This window comes from Cavia porcellus, unplaced genomic scaffold, assembly GCF_034190915.1.
Source record: "Cavia porcellus strain 051 isolate PalLab524CR breed Dunkin Hartley unplaced genomic scaffold, mCavPor4.1 scaffold_16, whole genome shotgun sequence".
Lineage (NCBI taxonomy): Eukaryota > Metazoa > Chordata > Mammalia > Rodentia > Caviidae > Cavia > Cavia porcellus.
Genome location: NW_026947499.1, coordinates 66294262 through 66317130, shown reverse-complemented (window position 1 = coordinate 66317130; position 22869 = coordinate 66294262). Strand labels below are relative to the sequence as shown.

Here is a 22869-nt window from a genome sequence, read left to right as displayed (position 1 = left end):
GATGAAATAGAGGAAAAACAGAGAAAATAATGACATAAAATTTCTAAGTTTGGGCCTACAGACATAGGTCATCAGTACAGCATTTTGTCTTATATGTGATCCCCAGCATCACAAAAGGAAAGAAGTCCAACTTTTATTGAAAAGTTATTACATGAATGATGACTACAGGTATCAATCACTCTTACAGCATTTATACAATCTATAGACACATGCTTCTTTTATAAATATCAATATCATAGCACACTGCAACTGTTTTAAATGATTTTTAAGCTTAAATGTCAATAATATCTATAATTACAGAAATATTCTTAGGAGCTATATGAACAAGAATGTTGAGGACCACTACTGCAAGACCTGGTGATGGCCAGTTTTTGCCAGAAACGAACCTAGAGAGCTCACGGTCTCTCTAGAATGAGGAATGATAGCCTGGGAAACGCTGCATGTCCACGTGCATGCTTCACCTGCTACTCACTCCTCACTGTGGGAGGACATGAGCTTGATGAGGGTTTTATTCGTGAATTTTTAGCTAATGTTTGAAGCCTACTGGAGCTTCCTGTTAAGCTCCGGTTGCCAAGCTGGAGACTGTTAGGAGTTAAATGTTCCCAGTGAGACGGGGTGGGGGCCTAAGCTCTAAGAGGATGCTTCCCACTTCTCCAATAAGTTCTGGAAAGAGGGACAGTACTAACCTTCCCCCGGAGGAGATGACCTTAAACATCAAACAAATGCTGCTAATCAGGTGCTTTATAAATCTATTTCTTGAAGTTTCAGCAGCTCAAGAGGCCAAGGGAAGAGAATTGCAAATTCAAGGCCAGGCTAGGCTACTTAGCAAGACTCTGCCAATCAATCAACCAATCAGGCTGGCAATGTGGCTCAGGTGTATGCTGCCCCTGTTCAATTCCTAGTACTGAAAAAAATCTATTTTCTCTCACTTCTGCCTAATAAGCTACCCTTTCCTCTGTAACATACTATCTTTCTGATTTACTCATTTGTACTAGAAATAATCTAACATGTAGTCTCAATATCTCATGCTACACACTGAGACTACACAGAAATTCAACATCCTGCCCAGACTCAGCAAGAAGCTTAGCATTCTGCTCTGATCTCACCTGCATACCAGCATTCTGGTTTCCACAGTTCTAGTCATCTCAGACCACAGAGCCCACAGGGAAACTGTGCACCTCCTCTCAACTACGTGTCCTTTCTGCCCTCTCACATCTCTCTCCCAGGGTCCCCAGTAGGCAAGTCCTATTTAACTTCCATCCTTCTAACCACTCTAGTCACCCCCAGTGGCATAATTAAGAACACAGCTGATGCAGTTCCACTTGGGTACAGACTAATTTGGAAAAGTCAAATGACTCTACCTCCTCTCACCAGGCCTCTGGAAACAAAGTCCATATGGCAAGAGCAGCATGTAAAGAAGCATCTCACCAACAAGATGGTGCAGTTATCAGGTATACTCCTCCACTGGGCAGTCACCCACTGGGGAGACCAAGGGGAGAGAGGTCAACCCTGAGCACCTGCCTGAGGCTCACTACCCACAATAACCACTCAAGGCCAATGTGATGCATTCACTGGGTGGTGCAGCTGAATTTGACCAGTGGGCTCTTTACTCCGAAGCTCCTGTCTAAGCTGCCCATCAGCCCCAGCATGTAAGGAGGTCTAACACTCCCTTGCTCCTTGACACAACCACCTCTGCCCCCTAGTGGCTATTAAAAGTGATGTCTTGCTTGCTACATACATAAATATATTCCTAATCACTCTGGCTTGCTGTCTCTCCTTTTAGCAGTAATGCTCTTACAGTGGGACCACGTTTATCTTGAAGTTACTATTTAAAGGGCTCGATGTTAATATTTTACGACATCAAAATTTCTTTGAATGACATTCTTTATACAGAGAAAGCAGATCCCTCAGGTTATGACATTTCACATTTTGTGTCAGAATGTACTTATCGAAGAGTCCATAGCTGATTACAGTACAACACTACACAACACACCAGTACTCCAAGACACATCATCAGGAGAAGGCCACTAGGAAGGACCTCACGTAAAAACAGAAGAGCTAGCCATCACAACAAAAGTGCATAAAAACACAAGAAATATGAACAAATATGGCAATATAATACCTCCTAAAGTTCTTAATTCTATAGTAACAGATTCAAAAGACAACAGAGTGGATAAAATGCCAAATAAATAACTGAATCATTTTTTGAAATCTGAACAAATTCACATAGAGATAAATGGATGAATGAATTTAGACACTAAGATATGAAAGAGAAATGCAGTAGAGAGATAATGTGAAAAAAGAGCCAGAGGACTTCTGGGAAGATAGCAGAGCTGAAAAGAGCCTCTCTGAGAGTCACTGTCCAGATGCTGGAATATAGCATCATGAGGAAGAAGGAAGAAACTGGGTTCCCTGGACCCAGGAAGAATCTGAAGTGAGTTGAAGCTCACAGAGTGTAAAAAGAAAAACTTAAATGAAGAAGAAAGCAGTAGCCTGCAGCACCTTTGCCCTGAGACAAGACTCACTGCCTGAGAGGAGGTGTTCACATCTGGGGATGGACAGTCACCATCACGGGGATGGCTGGCGACACAGGAGGTCCCTGCAGAGACGCAGCAGTGAAGGGGAGCAGTGGATGGCTGTGAATGCAGAGGACTTAGTCCTCCCTCAGAGAGGGAGCCATTTTGGAGATGGGCTGGATAAGCCCAGAACCCAGAACAGCTGCGGGCTTCCTTGAGCAGCTCCTAGCTGGGCACAGACCTGTGAAAACCGCTTGGACTGTGGGGAGCCCGTGAGTCTGGTCTCGGGGCAGACCTGTTGAGATTATCCACTGCTTTGCCGTGAAGCAACTGCAGGCTTGCTGGGATGGACTGGCACAATCAGGACTCTGTCTCCACAAGGTTTCGATTAGCAAAACCAGAGAGAATCCTGGAAATGCATTATTTGTTTTTAGGGGTTTTTGTTGTTGTTGTTTATTTTGTTTTATGGTTTTTTCTCTGTCTCCTTCACTGTTTTATATGAGTGTGAAAGTGGTTCCTAGCCTCTTTGTGGGTGTGGCTCTGTTCTAGTCTTCCTTTTTTCTCTTCCATCTCTCTTTTCCTTCAGTCTTCTGCACCAGTTCCCCGAGGTGGCATGAACCCCCTTTGTCCTCAACCTTACCTTTCATCTCTGGCTCTTCTTCCACTTCTCTATTTTTTCCTTAATCCATTTTAACGTTTGACACATTATGAACTTACATATTGCATATAATTATCTGATTTGTTTTATATTTTGTTATATAAGCACAAGCCTAGTTCATATGGTCAAAACTGCAAATTAAAGGTTAGCTCAGTTTGTTGTTTTCTAAACCGGGTTTGATGCTATTGATACCACTATAGCCAAAACCGACATAATTATTCTAAACAGCTGTTGGTCCTAATAATCCATGACTGAGATAAAGATCACAGAAAACATAGTGGCACAGTGCCCAAAAACCAGGGACTAGGCCAAACACGCAACACATCTCATCTTCAACAAACTGAAGATGAAATCTTTTTCAACAGGCTCAAAACCCAAAAAATCAGCTATACCTGGAAGATACTTCCGAGAACTAATCAGGGGTCCTAGATACCACCAATAAAGCAACCCACCATAGGAAACTTACCATGTATCATCCAGGAATTAAACTAAAGAGAGAGAGAGAGAAAAAATAAAATGAGAAGACACTTAAGCAAAATACAACTCAGACATCCAGTTTACCATCAGTCAATCCAGGGGGCAATGATGTGGGACAATCTGAAAACACCACTAGGTCTCTCTGAAGTAGAAACAATAAAGAAATTAAACGAGGCTCTGGAAAAAATGAAAGCAGAAATAATGTCTCACATAATTACAGTGATTACCAAAACACGCACCATGCTTACTGATGTTAGAGTAGACAGACCAAAAAACAGGTGAGGTTGTTGGGAGCCTGCCGTATTACCCATGAGAATATAGCCACAAGATGGCGTCCGCCTACCACCTCGCTGCTCCCCCGCCCAAGATGGCGCACACATCCTGCTTCCTGGTTCTTGCTCGGCTTACTGTCCCCGCCATATATGGTAATGATTGATTGCTTCCTTGTTGCCGCCCAATCGCCTGTCCCCACATGTAATCCCATGATTGGATAACATTAGCTATATAAGCCCAAGTAGGAAGTGCCCGACGCACAACACGTAGGAAGCCGTCAAGGACGGACGTGTATTGAGGTTGTAGCCCAGTCAATAAAGGAGCCTGCAGAGACAAAGTGTTCGTGTGCTTCATTCTGCGAGACAGACGCGGCGCCGGACATGAGGTTAAGCAAATTATGGAAGCATAGCACAGGAAAAAACATGGAATCCACACAGCAGATTCAAGCAGATATCCAGGAGAATAAAACTCCACTGAAAATATTTGAAGCAGATTAGGACACTGTGAGGACAGGATCTCAGATATTAAAGACAGGCTTGCAGTTAGTGACCAGGAAAAGAGAAATTTCTCAAAAACAGCAAGTGACCATGAGAAATCAATCCAGCAGCTGCTAGATGATACAAGTAATAATTTAAGATTAACTATAGTCAATGAACAAGCAGGAGATACCACAAATAACATTAAAAATGTTCAGACATCATGACAGAAAGCTTTCTCAGTAGAGAAAAAGAATTTGATTTTCAGATAAATAAGGCACACAGAACTCCAATTAACAATGATCACAAAAATCTATAGCTACACATATAATAGTCAGGATCCCAAAAATTCAACACAACAACAGAACCCTAAAAGCTGTTAGAAAAAAGAAACAAATCACTTATAAAATCACCGCTGATTTCTCAGCACAAACTCTCAAGAAGAGCTTGGAGTGAAGTATTCCAAGTTCTAAAGGAAAACAACTTTCAACCAAGACTGATGCATCCCACAAAACTTTTGCATCCTTCCAAAACTGATGGAGAAATAAGATACTTCCATGACAGAGAGCATCTAAGGAAACTTATGACCACCAAACCAGCACTCCAAAATGTTCTGAAGGACATTCTAGAAATAGATAATAAAGATTACAGCTCCATAAACTCCAACACAAGAAATCTACCAGGGAAGGCAAACAATTGGAGGGGGGAAAAAAGGAGGGAGCCAACAACAGGAAAATAAAATGGCAAGGATAACTCAATACATATCAGTTATAATCATCAATGTTAATGGTCTCATTTGACCAGTAAAAAGACACAGACTAGCAGAAGAGATCAAGAAGCAATATCCATATATATACTGCATACAAGAAACATTTAATTCAGAAATAAATTCATAGACTGACAGTCAAAGGATGGAAAACAATACTCCATGCAACAAGAACCCAGAAAAAAGCAGGGGTAGCTGTTTTATTTGCAGACAGTGAATTTCAAGCCAAGAGAGATAAAGTCACTACATCCTTGTAAAGGGAACAATACAAGAGGAAGAAATAATAATCATAATCACTGGTATTTGTATATGCAACAAATACCAGTGCACCCAACTATATAAAGCATTTACTAGCAGATATGAAACAAAAAATAAGCCCTAATACAATTTTATGGGGAGACCTTGATACCCCACTATCATAAAGACAGATCAACTAGACAAAAAAGACTGGAGATTTAGCTCAGCAGCATAAGCACCTGCCCGGCAAGCATGTAGCTGTGAGCTCAATTCCCAGTACAAAAAAAAAAAAAAAAAACCTAGACAAAAAAATCAATAATGAAATATTAGAACTAAATCAAACTCTTACCTCCATCCAGTGAGCTCAGTGGAAGACCTCCAAATGATATAGGGGAATGAAACTTCCAACTTCATAAAAATTTGTTACTATATACCTGGTATGAGTTCCTGTCCTCTTAAATCGAAGAATGAATTTTAGGAACAACGGAGGTTAAGAGCAGAATATATTTACTGAGAGAAAGAAAGTTTCTGTCTGAAAGAGAGACAGAAGGGGTCCTTAGTGGGTTGCCCAATTTCTTTATTTCTAAAAATACATTTTCTTTTTTTTCTCAAATCCATTTTATTTCAATGGTAAAAAGAAAAAAAGAGAAAACTACAACAAAATTTCAAAATACATCAATCGGGGAGCAGCAATGGTACATGCATTGAGCATTGCCATCCCCAAATCATTCACCCAGAGCACAAGACATCTGCATTCAAGTGTCTGAACGATACCAGCACAATCTTTCTCTTCAACAAACTCAGAAAAATCCACAGCATAACTATCTTAACTACTTTTTATATACATATATGCACACATATACATACATGTTTTTTCTGTCAGCTTCTTATAATGAAAGAATACAGAATTTACACGTGTGTTTTATTTCACTAATGAATGTGTCCTCAAGTTGCATTCATTTTCCTCTAGAAGTTTCCAGTTTATCCTTCTTTTTGGCTGAAAAGTACTCCATTGTATGAAAATACCACATCTCATGCATACGTAGAACCTATAAACAGTTTGTAAGAATTGATCATATAATGCATGATGAAATGAACAACTATTTTGAGGAAAAAGAGACATTATAGTACCCAGTGCTGATCCCATAGCATCATGATGTGAAATCTAGAAATACTATTATTTGTTCAGAGTGATTTTAGCTGTTTTGTTTAATCTTAATATACATGAAGGTATGGACAGCTGTTCTGAAGAGAATGAGAGACACTATGACAGCCATTATTGACTTCCTTGTTGTCTCATCTTGATGACCTAAAACGCCTTCCTCATCTTGTTCATATCAGTTCTATACTATGTTGTTTCGTGTGAATTCTCTATATGTGAAGATATGGACAATATTTGGAAGAAAACAGACAAGATGATAGTGAAGATCTCTGATTGTCTTGCTTTGAAATTTATGTCTCTCACATTGCTTTCTTCTGTCCTATTCAATTTTACACTCTTTAAAATTAAAAAAAAAAAGAAAATACCACATCTTTTTTACCCATTCCTCAGTTTATGGTCATTTAGATGGTTTCCAAGATTTGGCTGTCACAAACTGTGCTGCTCTAAACATAAGTGCACATATATCACTGTGGTGCGATGTTTTTCATTCTTTTGGGAAGATACACAGAAGGGGAATAGCTGAGTGGAATGAGACCTCTAGTCCTAGTTTTTTGAGGAATCTCTACACTGATTTCCACAGTGGTGGCACCAGTCTTCATTCCCATGAACAGTGGAATGTTCTGTTTTCACCACAGCCTCTCCAGCATTTGTTTTTGCTTAATTTCTCGATGGTAGCCATCCTTTCTGGGGTGAGATGGAATCTCAGTATTATTTTAATTTGCATCTCTTAAATAATCGGTGAAGCTGAGTATTTTTTCACATATTTGTTTGCTAGTTATATTTCTTCACCTGACATGTAAGTATTCATCTCAGATGCCCATTTTTGGATTGGGTCTTTAAATCTGGGAGGACTGATTTTTTTTTTTTTTTGAGTTCTTTATGTGTTCTCTATAGTAATCCTTTGTCTGAGGTACAACTGGCAAACATTTTCTCCCATTCTCTTCACTCTGTGGCTGGTTTTTCTTGCTGTGCAAAAACTTTTCAGTAGGATGAGATTCCAGTTGTTGGTTCTTTGTAATAGTTCATGTGCAACTTGGATTTTGTTCATGAAGTCTTTGCCTACACCAAAATCTTCACGAGTTTTACCTACTCTGTCTTCCAGCAGATTTAATGTTTCTGTTTTAACCCATTCTTTGACCCATTCTGATTTTTAGTTTAGTGCATGGTGAAAGATATGGGTCCAATTTTAATCTTAAGCATGTGTAAAGCCAGTTTTTCTGGCACCATTTATTAAAGAGGCTATCTTTCTTCCAGTGAATGTTTTTGGCACCTTTGTCAAAGGTAAGGTGGCTTACTGTTTCTGGACTTGGTTCTGCATCTTCTAATCTGTTCCACTGATTTTTGGACGTCAAAACCTTACTCTCACCAACAGGTAGATCAGCTACTTGCTCCTACAAAAAATTAACAAGGAGGGGCCAGGGATTTAGCTCAGTGGCTCAAGGGCTTGCCTGGTAAGTGCGAGGTCATGAATTCGATCCCCAGTACTTAAAAAAAATTACTGAAAAATTAACAAGGAAATATGAGATAAATTATACTACAGATCAAATATATCTAACAGTCATTTTCAAAATATTCCACCCAAGGCTGTAGTACACATCTGTAACCCCAGCTATCAAGAGGCTGAAGGAATAGGATCCCCACATGTTTTAAGACAACCTGGACCAGGGCCTTGAACTTGTGGGGATCTAGATGGCCAGCCTTGTAGGGCCAGCCTGAACTACCACAGAGACCCTGTCTCAAAACAAAACCCCACCAATATTCCATCCAACAGCTGTGAAATACATTGTCTCTCATCAGCTCACAAAACCTTTCCCAAAACAGACCATATATTATGTCACAAAGTGTTAACAAATGCAAACATATGAATTAGACAGCAAGACCTTGTATCCAAAAGCCTAAACCAAACCCCCTCTCCCCCCAAAAAGATCGAAGCTTGATACCTATTTACAACCTTATATAAAATTCAATTCAAAATAGACCTAAGATCATAAGGTAAGACCTGAAACTTTGCGACTACTAAAAGAAAGCATCAAGAAACACTTCAAGATATAGTTACAGGAAGCAACTAATTAACATGAGAGTATATCAAATTTAAAAAGCTTTTGCTCAGCAAAGAAAACAGTAAGTAGACTGAAAATAATCTACAAAATGACAGAAAACTTTTGCCAGCTATTTATCTGAGAAAGTATATGTGGAGCTCAAAAATGTTTTTAAAGAGACAAGTAATTCGGGGCCAGGCATTTAGCTCAGTGGCATAAGTATCTGCCTGGCAAGTGCGAGATCAAGAATTTGATCCCTGCCCCGCTCTCCCGAAAAAGAAACAAGTAATTCAATCACAAAAGGGCAAATGACCTGAATAGGCACTTCTCAAAAGAAGTACAAATGCTCAATAAATACATATATCTTTAGCTATAAGAGAAATGGAAACCAAAAGTCCATTTCACCTTGAATAGCTATTATAAAAAAAAATAGCTAGGTGTGACAGTGCACATCTGCAATCTCGGCTACTGAGAGGGTGAGGTAGGAGGACTGCAAGTTCGAGGTCAGCCTCAACAATTCAACAAGACCCTGTTTTAACAACAAAATCTAAAAAAGCCAAAACAAATGGTGGCAAAGATATGGGAAGAAAAGAACCCTTATTCACTATTGGTCAAAATGTTTATTAGTACAGCCACTATGAACATGAGTTAAAAAGGTAAAAAATAATACTCCTATATGATCCAGCTATCCCATCTCCTCTCTCTCTCTCATATATATATATATATAAAATCTCCCCTAGAGAAATGAAGTCAGCATATTAGAGATATCTGCCTTTCTATGTTTATTGGGCCACTGTTCACAATAGCCAAGATACAGAATCAGCCTGGTGCCCATCAGTAAGGAATACAAAAAATATGATATGTATGCACAAAGGAGTATTGATCAGACTTGAACAATAAAATCCTGTTATCCACAGCACAGTGGATGGAGTACGAGGACATCATTTTAAGCAAAATAAGCCAAGCACAGAAAGACAAGCATCATGGAACGTTTCCCTTGTATGGAAATTTAAAAAGACCTGAAAGTAGCAAAGGGACTATGGGATTATTTGGAATTGAGAAGAGGGGCTCGCAGAAGAGGAGAGAGAGGCGAGCATGAAAAATGGTGGGAGGGCGGGCGCACGTGATTCAGGGACCACAAAGGCACGTTCAGAAATCTTCACAGTGAAGCCTACCAATTTGTATAATTAACGAGTTAATTAAAAAGACCAGTTCTCTTGTGCCTTGATACGCCACTGTCCTATTTTTTCAGGTTCACAAATGCAGCTTCCTCTCCCTGGAGCCCTTTTCTCTGCCTCATCACCTACTGAGTCTCCCCACCCTTCTCTTCTCACTCAGATCCATTCCTTACACCTCTGCTGCTGCTCCACTGGGGGCACCTGCACTTCCCCCAACACGCACTGATGGTAGTGTGGGTGCTCAGCCTGGACAAGAATGAGGGAGGGCGACAGGCGCCCTGTTCACAGCCACACTGCTGCCCTTAATGAAGCACAGTGCCTGGCGTAGAGTAGGTGCTCAGTCCATACTGGTTGTGCAGGAGAGAAGCCCAAGTGATCCACTGTGTTCAGATACCTGCTGAATGTAATGTATAAGCTCAGCGAGGAAGAAGGAATCTGTATTGTTATCTTAGAGAACTGAAATCTCAGTTAATGGACAATGGTCAGCTTACAGAACACTCAGCTAACACTACAGCTACCATTTATAAGCACAGTGCTGTGCCACAAGATAATGCTTTCATCAATGACAGACTGTCTGAAGACGGTCTCATAAGATTATAATGGAGCTGAAAAATTCTTATGGCCTACTGACAGCCAGCACAATAGGCCAGCACAAGGCATTAATCATGTGCTTGGTGTGTCAAATCTACTGTATGTCCAGACATATTAAAGCAAAATACACACAATAACGTGCAGTACCTAATACTCAAAGGTTTACAAGTTCCCTCTGCACACTATACTCTCACGCTTGATCTTAGCCAAAAGCTGAGAAGCCAAGCACACTATACTTTTATACTTTTAACTGTTGCTGTAGAATGAACTCGTCTTGCAGCAGTTTACTGTTAACCACACACGCTGACACTGTGGCCCTGAGGACACCATGGTAGCCACAGAGCGCAGCAGGAAGAGACTCCCGTGGCCCACCACAAGCCCTGGCTGGGAGTTTCATGGGTGGAGTGGAGGGCAGGCCAGATGATGGTGGGCTTTACCAGGTCCTGCTGCCTGAGAGCGCGCTAGGATCCCCGCATGGCCCCTTAGAGAAGGAGGATGTTGGAGAAACTCGGAGGAGAGACATCAGATAATACAGGTATGCTGAAACTGGGAAGGCAATCACACCCTGACATGGCAAATTAATCTAAAAGATGAGTCCTCTAGATCAAGGCAAATATCTGGGTTGTAGAAAAAGGAAGTGGGGCCCCTGGTCCGCAGCTCCCCCACACCCTTCCCACAATGCAAGAGTCATCTTGGGAGCAGTTCTAACAGCGGGGGAAGGAATTGTCAAGGCAGGGGCTACATTCCTGGGCAACAGAAAGAATTATGACATAAACATACTTGCAAAAGCATTTCACGCTGTAAGTACATGCTACTAAAAAATGTTCTGAAAAGCACGGCCTGCTACGCAGCAGCAGCAGCCCACATGTCAGGCTGGCAGTGCCTTTTGATTACAGCAAGAGTAAATGACAGGCAGCTGACTACCATCCAGGTCCACGTAAGCACACTGTGTGGTTTCACAGGGATCAACGGCCTAACCACCTCATTGCCAGAATGTCCCCACAGGTAAGAGCTGCACAAGGCCTCTGACGGAGAGAGACAACAGCCTCAATGAACATGGGATACACATTACCTTTAGCAACATCTCTCCAGTGATGGAGGTCAATTAAACTAATAAATGAGGTTTCAGTTGGGGAAAAAGACCAAATCATTTGTCCTTTGGCAGAAAAGTATGACTGCCCCCCTTAGCACAACCACCTGCAAGATTTTTGGCTTTCTAGGCATTTAAGAAGACTCGATCAATTATTTGGTTTGTTTTTATTCCATGGAGAAATCAGACAAGAAAATAAACAAACTTCCTACCCACACATCCCAGGTGGGCCTGGAAGCACAGGCTGCTGCAGCTGACCAAGGAAGATTACCACGGTACAAGTGCTTCTAGCAGGTGTCTGTCACCTGTCTGAGCTTGAAATGGCTGAGCCCCTACACTCCTGTCCTCTGTCCTAAGAAAGAACCACTACCCCAACTTGGAACAATTCATCTATCTTTCCATCCTCCGCTCTACCTGAAAGTATTCTTTCATTTGACTATCTGCCCTGACAAGACAGATGCCTAGTAGATGGTTGCTGATCAACAAAGGGGAAATTAATTTTAATGTTTATCTTATCATATAAATCAATTCTGACTTATTCATAAGAACACAGTTTGAAAAGCTGTAGCCACAGCTGGGCATGGTGGCTCATGCCTATAATCCTAGCACTAGGAAGGCTGAGACAGGAGGATTGCTGTGAGTTAGAGGCCAACCTGGGCTACAAAGTAAGTTCAAGGCCAGCCTGAACTGCACAGTGAAACAGTGCCTCAAAATGACAAAAAAAAAAAAAAATTGTAATCACAGGTTACATACTAAGATAGCAGTTTTCATCTGATTTGAAAAAACAATCAAAAATAAAATGCCTTGTAAGCAAGAGAGAGTGATGGAGGAGAGAAAATTTTCATAAGATCAACTGATATAAGGGAGAAGAGAAGGTGATTAAATGATCTACTGCACAACATGGTGATTATATTTAGGAATGTATCACATACTTAAAAAGTGCTGAGAGTATGTTTGAATATTTGTACTGCAAAAATAAGCATGTGATATAATAGATGTTAATGAGTTTGATCAAACTCCACAATATATGGTTGCATCAAAATATCATGTTGGATACCATAAATGCATACAACTTTTGTCAATTTAAAATAACAGTTATAAAAAAGTAGGTTTGGGGGTCAGACCAATAAATAAGCAAGGGCTGGGTAAAGACCCAGCATTTGTGAGGTCCTGGTTCAATTCCCTACATTCAAAAGAAGAAAAAAAAAAGTCAAGGACAAAGCTGGGAGTTGATGATATAGCTGAGAAGACCTGCAGAAGAAGCAACAGCAGCCGAAGACTCCTGACAATCCAAAGCTTTCCTTACTCCCACGACATGTCCCTCTGCTTATGCATGTTCACAGTGAGAGCTCTGAGATAGTCACAGCACCTCCGGAAACACTGGCATTAAACTCCTGCCTCTGCCACATAACTGCTGCATGACCTTCACAAGTTACTTCCTGATGGTTAAAAATAGGGATCCAGGCTGGGCACTATGGTGCATGCCTGTAATCCCAGCACTTGAGAGGCTGAAGCAAAAGGACTGCTATGAGCTCAAGGACAGCCAGGGCTACAAAGCAAGCTCAAAGCCAGCCTGAACTACATAGTGAGACTCTGTCTCAAAAAGAACAATAAATAAGTAAATAAATACATTCCTGAGCCTGATATGGTGACACACACAGTAATATGGTAGTACCAGCACTCCTGGAAAGTGGAGAATTTCAAGTCTGAACCCAGTCTGGGCAATTTAGCAATGTATTGAAAGTCTATTGCAAAATAAAAACTAAAAAGAGTTGGAGATGGGGCTCCATGCAAAGGCTCTGGATTCAATTCCCAATACCACAAAGAAAAATATCACGTCAGTGACAGCATACCATTGTCAACTGCACCTGCTTGAATCCCCTGTACTCAAACAATGGTGATCATACCTAAATATCCACGTCAGCATAGGGAGAAGCTATGATAGGACTATGCCTGTCTCAGTGAGTGTTGGGAGCCCAGGGTAATACATGTGAAGCCCTGAAAGTGTGTCCTCACCCACAGTAAATGCTCAACTCCCTACTCCCCTACACTGTAGAGGGGCAGCTGAGAATAGCTATGATCTCCTTGTATAAAGGAAAGGGTATTTTTGATGTTCATTTAAAATTGTACATAGAACTTACAGGCATGGGGCAGCCAGGGCGGGCAGGGAGATGCAGTCAGATCCACTTCTCTGTGCCCACAACTGCCATTGGAGACCCCTGCTTTTCTTGGGCAGCCGGCACCCACCGAGAGACTCAGACAAACATACTCATGTGCCTGTCACTATCAGGCAAGTCCTAGTGTAAATGTGCAGACTGAGAGAAGCAGCCCCACCGTCACACATCCCTGAGCATTGGGGAAGCCTCAGTGTAGCTGCACAGGTCTGGAGAAACCCACCCCACACCTTGCTACCATGGTGCGGACCTGGGTTCAGAGAAACACGGGTATCTGTCCTACTCCCCTGCACTGTAGAGGGGCAGCCAATGTGGGAAGTGCCTGGGACCCCACAACCAGATTGCTGGGAGAATGTCAAGAAGAGAATGCCAGGAGAATGTCAAGAGGAAAGAGCAAAAGGCAATCTCAGACTTCCAGCCCACACAGAACAGGCCTGGGAGATAGAGCCATGGAAGAAAATGGAAGTCACACATCTGAAATCTCCAACGGATAGCAACTGAGTAAAGAAACAACTTCATGAAACTGTAAAAGTTATCACATAAGAAATAATCTCTCAGGAAAAGAGGAAATCACAAACATAACCAATTGCTAAGTATATCTGAAGAAGACATAGATAAAAAAGAGAAGCATAGGAAAATGATGGAAACCTCTAATGAACAACATAGGAAGGAATTACAATGTACAAAACAGATTCAAAGAGATATCCAGGAAATTAGAAACTCCACTGAAAGCTGGCAAAATTGCTTGAAAGAAACTAATTATAGACTTTCAGATTTTGAAGACAGGATCACAGCAAGTGATCACGAAGGGAAAGATCTCTTAAAAATGACAAGGAACCAGGCAATAATAATTGAATGCCTGCCAAATTACACAAAGAAAAATAATTTAAGAGTGATAGGTGTCAACAAAAAGGCAGAGGTCAACACGGATGACATCACAAAACTATTTACAGAAGTAACAGCAGGCGGGGCTGGGGATTTAGCTCAGCGGCATAAGCGCCTGCCTTGCAAGCAGGCAGTCCTGAGTTCGATCCCCGGTACCGATAAAAACGAAAAAGACCAAAAAAAAAAAAAAAAAAAAAAAAGAAGAAGTAACAGCAGAAAGTAAAAAGTAATAGCAGAAAACTTCCCAAACACAGAAAAGGATCTGACATACAGATAGACGAGGCATACAGACTCCAACTAGCCATAACCAAAGTAAATCTACACCAACATACAATAATCAAGATCTCCGGAATGCAGCACAAGAACAGACTACTATAAAGGCTGTTAGAGAAAAGAAACAGACCACTTAAAAAGGAAAACCCCTGAGAATCACGACAGACTTCTTAACACAAACCATCAAGTCAAGAGTTTGGAGTGAAGTGTTTCAAGTCCTGAAAACAATTTCCAACTTAGATTGATGTGTTCTGCAAAACTATCTTTCAAAATTGATGGAAAAAATAAGATACTTCCATGACAAAGAACAACTGAAGGAATTGAAGACCACAAAACCAACCCTACAAAGAGTGCTGAAAGATAGTCTAGAGAGAGATAAAGATGACGATGGTTCCAGGAATAGCAGCAGAAAAGAGTGTGGTAAGAGTTGAACCAATGCATGCCAGTTGTAATCATTATGCAGATGGCCTTAGTTCACCGATAAAAAGAAACACAGGGAGAGTAGATCAAGAAACAAGATCCATAATATACTGTATACAAAAACACATTTAACTCAAAAGGAATTTCACAGACTGAAAATCAGAGAGAAAACAACTGTTCCATGCACCAGGAGACCAGAAAAAAGCAAAGATAACTTGCTCATCAACCACAGAATGGATAAGAAAGATACATTTTCATTTAGTGGAAAGCTACCCAGCTATACAGCAGGATAATCCTGAGACTCTTGTAGGTAAATGGATGCAACGAGATCATGCTTATGTGTGAAATGGTTTGGACCCAAATGAGTCAACACTGAATTATCTCCCTAGCAAAAAAAACTGAAGGAATTAGTGGGACCCAAAAAGCACAAATATGACAGTGATAGGGGAGGGAACACCTAAAAAGGGAACGTGATAACCACTGTTAATTTCCTATTATCTTGCTTTGAATTCTTGTATCGCTTTCATAATAGGTTTGGTTTTATTCTGGGTTGTTTTGTTAGATTTTACTGTGTCTGATGGTATGTGCAGCTATTTTAAAGATGATGGGATGTACTATGGTAACCATTGTTGATTTCCTGTTGTTCTGTAGTCCTACAATGCTTTTATTCTTTTGTTTTGATTGGTTTTATTTTATTTCATTATGTGTGATAGTATGGACAGCTATTCTGCAGAAAATAAGAGACATTACATAGCCATTATTCATTTCCTACTGCCTTGTTTTGAAGTTCTGTAATGCTTTTATTCTTTTGATTGGCTTTGCTCTGTTTCATTTTTTTTATTTTATTGTGTGTGATGGTATGGACAGTTATTTTGAAGAAAACAAAAGACATTATAGTAGTCATTGTTGATTTCTTACTGTCTTGAAGTCCTGTGTTGCTTGCACTGTTCTGTTCTGATTTGCTTTATTCTGTTTTGTTTTATTCTCTTTAAAAGAAAAAACCTACAGGCATGAATGAAAAATTACCAGTTTCTGCAAACTGGAACTCTATTCTAAATCCACCAATCTACCTACAGACTGATATAATAATTTTACTTGTATTTTGGGGGCAGAATTTGAGAACCATGTAAAACTTGTATTTTCCAGTTTCAGCAGCAATAACATACTAACTGCACAGACTGAGCAAATACCTGCCAGAGTCCAAAGATCTGGATAGACATATCTGAACATTATTGAATCTGTGCAAATAAAAAAAAAATCATGTTACCTGAACATCACTTGAGATAGTTAACAAATAAGACCACTGACTTTGCTGCTTCTGTTTGCTTTTGGAGTGTGCTTTAAAAGCAATCACTAAAATAAAATAAAAGCAATTACTATTCAATCACTGTTCACACAAGACAAAATTTACAAGCTTGTAATTCAGAGGCCAAGTGGAGCAGACAGGAAAAAATGGAGCCACCCACTATCATTTCTAAGTCGCAGCAAACATCAGCCTAACTGTGTAGAACACACAGCAGCCATCGCATGCAGTGATAACCTGGACATGTCTTCATGTCTATTCATGAAATACTTGAGGAAAAGTAGGTTGAGGGAAAAAAAATAATGGAAAAAGACAATGGGAAGAGAGAGCGTGCAGAATGTGTTCTAAACTCAAATTGTTATTTCTGGGCGATCAGAAAATCAAAATCCAAGTCAGAACTGCTGTTCTCCATAGAAAACTACCAAAATGAGCATGATTCAAGTGATACACAGAGATAGTAAAGAAAATCTATAGCTCTAACATTTATAGCTTTAAAAACTGGCTGTCATTTTATATCCACATATATATTTCATCAGACTTATGGCATGAGTTATTAGCAGCTTTCAGAAATGAAGAATTAAAACACAAGGGACAATATCAGATGGTACTTCTGGGCCACACTGTGTAAAATCTAGATTTCTTCATGTTAAGATAATTACCCTAAGCTAAAAAACTATACATCAGGATAAACAAAGGTAAACCTCATGCTTCGGAATATAGAATTACTAGGGGTGGGAGTGGGGGTGCCAGCTCTAATTTGGTTCGTATTAAGGATGTAAAGGGGGAAGCATAGCAATGCTTCAAAAAACCAAGACAGAATTAAAGCTCAACTCCTTCATCTGCTTAGCACATAACTAGCCTAACGGCACCCAGCAAAAAATTCAAACAAGGGGCCTCTGTTGTGCACTGTTGTCCAAAAAGATCTTCAGGATGCAGCCTCATTAACTGATTCCACCTGCAACCTAAATATCTGACTTGGCTGGTCTTCTGGTCTTATCTCATTAAACTTTTCAAAGTATTTTTCTTGCTTGAAAAGTGGTATTTTTTTAACCTTTCAATTAAATTGATTTCCAAAGGTGAAACCAATTTCACCTGCAAAAGCAGCCACTTTAAAGTCAGAAAAGCTTCGAAGGTTTTCTAGTGAAGAACAGAAATCTGATCAATGGTGTTATCGAAAATATGACTAGCTAAACTCAACTGTATTTATTTGCAGTTGTGACTTATTAAAGCAGCTTAAATTCTTTGTAAATAAGCTTTATTCGGATCCATAGGTTGCACAGGCAAGGATTACCAGTGATCACGGTGCAAAATTCTACCAATGCTACAGGAAGAATAGGGTAGTTGTCAGAGTACTTGAAACCCCCCAAAATCCTCATCAGCTCCTTCTCCAGAGATGGGGTCTATGATTTATGCTCACACCTGGCTTCATTTGCAAGTGCATTTGGCAATTAACACAGGATTATTCAGTGTAAATATTTCCTTCCTCGGGAGTACAGCCCAGCTGAAGAGAGAAGCTGACAATTAGCTAGCTGTATGGGAGAGAAGCGGCACTATTCTAGATACCAGGAAGGAATAACTGAACAGACTGCCTGTTGGGTCTTTAATTTGGACACCTTTTATCCCTTACTTTCCTTCATCTGCAGCCAATACTTCGCTAATTTGTACCTGGTTCATTTTCTTCCTGTTATCTACTTTAACATCAACCATGGAAATTACAGGCAGTATGAATAAAAGATGAAGCCTGACCTGGGACATTCTTTCCTCAAGTACTGTGACTTAAAAACTAATCAGTATTCACAGTATAAAGTGCTGGGATATATACCTCAGCCCCACAGCACCCCAGATAGCAGCAATCCCTGCCTACAAGGAGCGGCAGTCTGTGAATGCATTATCTGGGCCTTTCTTTTCTCCAAGAGCGGCTGGACTGCTGTCCACAGAGAACCATTAACTCCACAGTAGATGTATGGTAGATCATCCTATTAAAGACATTATAAAGATTTAAAGGAAAACAGACTTAAAATTCTGGAATAATATACAAGATAGGGATGTATAAATTCCACTAATTAGGTTCAGTGGTACCTGTCATCCAGTGGTAAAGAGAAAAACTAAATGGACAGCAGCACATTTACTACCTCATTTGCTCAAAATACTCCAGGTGGGGAACGAAGGAAGCAGCTGTGATACAGAAAGGTACTGCCTAGTGGTCCGTCTGGGAGTCTCGATGTGTAGAAGACAGGTAATTTGAATTCTAAGTGGCATGCATATTATGCCTAAAAACAATAAACCTACTATGTACTTCGCAGTATTGGCACCTCTCCATGAAAGAAAAACAGTAGCACACGTTAAGATAAATTTATTTTGATTATATCATTACTTCACTGTTCCAAAATCTTGTCTGAGAAAAGTTCTGCATGATTTTTTCTTCGTAATTTCCTCTTGACTATTTTTTTCTTCCTACCCTCTCCTCTTCCTTTTACCTCCTCTATTCCGCCCGCAGACCAATGAAAACAACCTCCTGTATTTTTCTGTTACTTCCTAACATCCCATAATCAAGCCTTCTTTTCATCAGGGGAAGCATCAAAGGAGGACTGTGTTGCGTCGTTTTAGTGTTTCACTGTCCGTGTGTGCCAACTTTTCCACTCGTCTAACACCTGCCACTAGGCTAAAAGCTGGAATCACAGCAATTATGTTCCTTTATAACCCACTCTCCTCAAACGTTACTTCATGAAAATGTATGTTATTTAAACAAGCACATGTTTTTACAAATAAGGCAACTTCCATATTAGACAAGGAAAAAAAACCCTCTGGTTTTAATATTATGGCACATTAAATGTGAGTGTCTCTGTTTCAGAATACAAGCCAGTTCTTTGAGGGTAATGAGCACTGAAACCGTCTTTCAAACAATGCCTAACTTTGAAATAATTAGATGGTAGTTCTAATCGCATTATGGTAAAGACTACATTACAGACTAAAAGTCTTATTTTTCTGGGGGGGAAAAAATGGAAAGCAAGGCCCAGGCAGCGAATGGGCCGAGAAAAGATAAAGAACCATTACTGCTCTCTTTCTGATGGAGAGGATAAATACAAATGAAGGCCGCAGGTAACTTGGGTGACTAAAAAATGGATTCTGAAACCCACGCAAATACTAAAAAGCAGATGTACAGAGTAACTCTATCCTTAAGTTAAGAAAACTAAATAGATTGAGAAGAAAAAGGCAGGTACACACAGTGCTTTCTGAACGTCCAGTCTCCTTGGGGAGGAGGCGGCAGCGGATGCCCTAGCAGGCTGGATGTTGAGGAATTCCAGGTGGTGGAACAGTCCCACAGGGTGGCAAAGAAATCCGCAAACTGCATCAGCACGGATACAGTTGAAACTGACAAGACCGGACACCCGTGTCTTTCGCCCACCCAAACCCACCGCCAAGAGAACACACACCTGTTCTCACCGGGGCCAGTGGCCTTGCAGCTGGCCTTGCAGCCTTCCTGGAGGTCACAGAGCCTCAGGAAGCGTAGCCTGGCCGGCTCGCCAAGCCCTGATGGCCTCAGGACAGTACTGCGCGGGGGTCCTGCCAGACGCTTCGGGGGCTTCAGAAAGACAACCTCGCCGTGGGCAGGCGAGGGCTCCCTCGGGAGCGACGGGCGCTCAGGGGCGCGGAAAGGGGCTGAGTGCACCAGGAAGGCGCGGGAGAACCTGCGCGGAAGCCTGCGGCTCGCTAACGACCCTTTCCTATCAGGACTGTGTGAACCCGTCCCCAGGCCGAACTGCAGTCACCGTGTCGGCCCTGGCCCTTGCTGCTCGTATGGCCACACGTCGGGGCGCGGGCGGGCAGCATGAGGCACTCGGCACATCACCTGCGCTACTTCCCCGCCCGCACTCCGGACGACCAAGCCCCACGGCCGGCGCTGCCTCCCCGGGCAGCAACGCTGCTCCCGCCTCCTGTCCACCGATGGCCAGCGCGGGGGCACGGCGAGCTCCGGGCGCGGCAGCAGCGCGGGGGACGCGGCGTCGGGCCACCGGCCCGAGTCCCCTCCTGCCCAGCCCCCCGGGCACCCGCCGCTACCTCCTGGAAGAGCTCCAGACTGTAAGTGTTGTCGTCGTCGGCGAAGAAGAGCACGCCGGGCTGCGCGCGCCCGTGCCGGTGCCGCTGGCGCAGCCAGGCGAGGCCCGCGTTGCGCTGCTCGGTGGCGCGCGGCAGCCCCGGGCGCTTGTAGCGCCGCGGCGTGGGCACGTGCAGGTGCGTGCTGGGCAGCCCGGCGCGCGCCAGGAGGCGGCTCACCAGCTCGCTGCGCGCCGCCGCGTCCTCCACCAGGATCCAGTGCAGCTGCGCCACCTGGCGGAGCGTGTTGGCCAGGCGGGTCAGCTCGGCCTTCTGCACCGGGCGGCTGTAGGTGGGCGTGATGGCATAGATGGTGGGCAGCAGCGGCTCGGGCGGCGGCTGCGGAGGTCGAGACTCGTTGCGCGGCTCCGTGTTGCGCCCCGGGGTGCCCCTGCGGAGCGGGGTTCGGGCGCCCCCGCGTCCCCCGGCATAGGGAGAGGAATAGGGGCGCGGGGTGAGCGGGGGCGCCGGCCTGCGCGTGTCCACGTCCAGCATGATGATGACGATCAGAATCCAGGGCAGCAGGATGAAGAAGCGGCTGAACAGCACGGACTTCATGGTGCGGGCGCGGGTCTCTCCGACGCCCCCGAATACGAGTCTCTGAGTGCGCAGAGTGGACGGCGGCGGCGGCGGCGCCCGCGCTCAGGGAGCAGCGACCAGCGCGCTACCCATCGCGCAGGGCAGCGGGGACCAAGCGGCTCGGAGCTCGCCCCAGGGCGGAGCGCCCCTCACTCCGAGAAAGTCGTCCAGCGGCGCGCAGCCGGCCCGGAGTTGTGCGAGCGCGGGGAAGGCGGTGTCCCCGAAGCGCGGGAGCCTTGCCGCTGGTCCCGCGCGCTGCAGCCTCTGGTGCGCTCTCGGGGACCCCTTGAGGTGGGGTGGCAGGCGTGGGGGCGCGCCTTCCTCGGGCCGGGAAAGACCGCACGCTGGTGCGCCCCAGCCCTGTCCTCGCGCCACTGCGGAAGGCAGCGCTCCTGTCTTTCGCTGCGCTCCAAACCTCTCCCGCAGCAAGATCCCAGAGCAGAGAAAGAAAGAAAGAGAAAGCGAGGGGGCGGGGGCGCCGCAGACTCCAGCGTCTCCCCCCACTCCCCGGTCTTCCCGTGGAAAGACAGCAGCTGCCACCGGTGGGGAGGGGAGGAGGGAGCGTCCCCGCGGGGTTACTGGACCTCCGTTCTCCGCGTGCCCTCGGAGCAGGTCTTCGGTTATCAGCCAGGAAAACCCACTCAAGTGCGGAAAACTCGGGGAGCCGGTGGGGTGGGGTGGAGAGCACAGAGGCCCCCCTCCCGGTTGCGCTCCGGGTTGGTGTGCAAAATGCGCCAACAAAACCGCCTTCACTGCAAGGCGGAAATCAGCGGGAGCCCGGGAGAGGCAGGGGTGCGGAGCACACAGGATCCAGTAGGCAAGGTAGCCGATGAGGATCAATCAGTGCCAATGGTCGGTCGCTGCCCGACCGCAGTTCATGGGGGAGGGGGTGTCCTAAAACTCTGGCTGAATGTGTTTAACTTATTTCGTTCAGTGCTTTTTAGCCATAGCCCCTCGCGGTTCGTCGTCACTAAAATGATTCAGTCTGACATTCCAGTCCCCACTGAATCTTGGGGAAGCCTGGGAGGTAGAACTAGGGTCTTGTTCTGGATGAGGAAGCAGTATGGCTTGGTCTTCTAAGGGGATGTCTGGGGAGCCAGTGACAGTGGCGCAGTGGAAGTACACCCGTGGCTTCCTCGCTGCTTGGCCTGAAGAAATCACTCTCGCCACACCCTGGCTGGGCATCGCCGGCCCTGTTAGCTATAAACAGGGTACCATCAACATCAGTCAGAGTGTGAGATTGTGTGGAACCACAACGGTGTCTGGAAGGCACCAAAGAAACAGTTGGCGCTCAGCTAGGACCCTTCCTATCCAGCACCTACCAGCTAGATCCCTGGTGGTTGCATGTAATGTAGGAAGCAGAGAGGCCTGTGCTTTGCATGTCCAGGGAGGTTCTTGCAAAGTGCCCCGCCCCAAATTCATAATTTCTGAGCCTATCTTCTCTGGGTTACCTCAGACTTCTCAGACAGTCTGTTCACAGATATATCTCTCCACCAGCACACATAGAGCACGGCTCTGGCATCAATGCCCCTCCAGTCTCCCTATCCCAGCTCTACAGATCTGTGTATCCCAAAGGTCAGACACAAAGACTCCTCTGGAGCCCAACCCATTCCGAAATAACCTAACATGCTCCTAAATGTAACAGCCTCATTGAATCTGCCCAGGTTTAGTCTTGGC

General features: G+C 43.6%; 1 protein-coding gene across 4 annotated transcripts in view; it reads right to left on the bottom strand.

The window, feature by feature from the left end:
• Positions 1-21813, bottom strand: part of B3gat2 (beta-1,3-glucuronyltransferase 2) — a 91934-nt gene extending 70121 nt beyond the window's left edge. For 3 of the 4 annotated variants that reach the window (XM_063227016.1, XM_063227017.1, XM_063227018.1), the window contains exon 1: positions 20578-21813. In XM_063227016.1, coding sequence (XP_063083086.1) covers positions 20578-21171 — 594 coding nt within the window. In that variant the 5' untranslated portion in view covers positions 21172-21813. The remainder of the gene's footprint in view (positions 1-20577) is intronic. The other variant, XM_063227015.1, reaches the window with a different exon arrangement.
• Positions 21814-22869: the final 1056 nt, after the last annotated feature.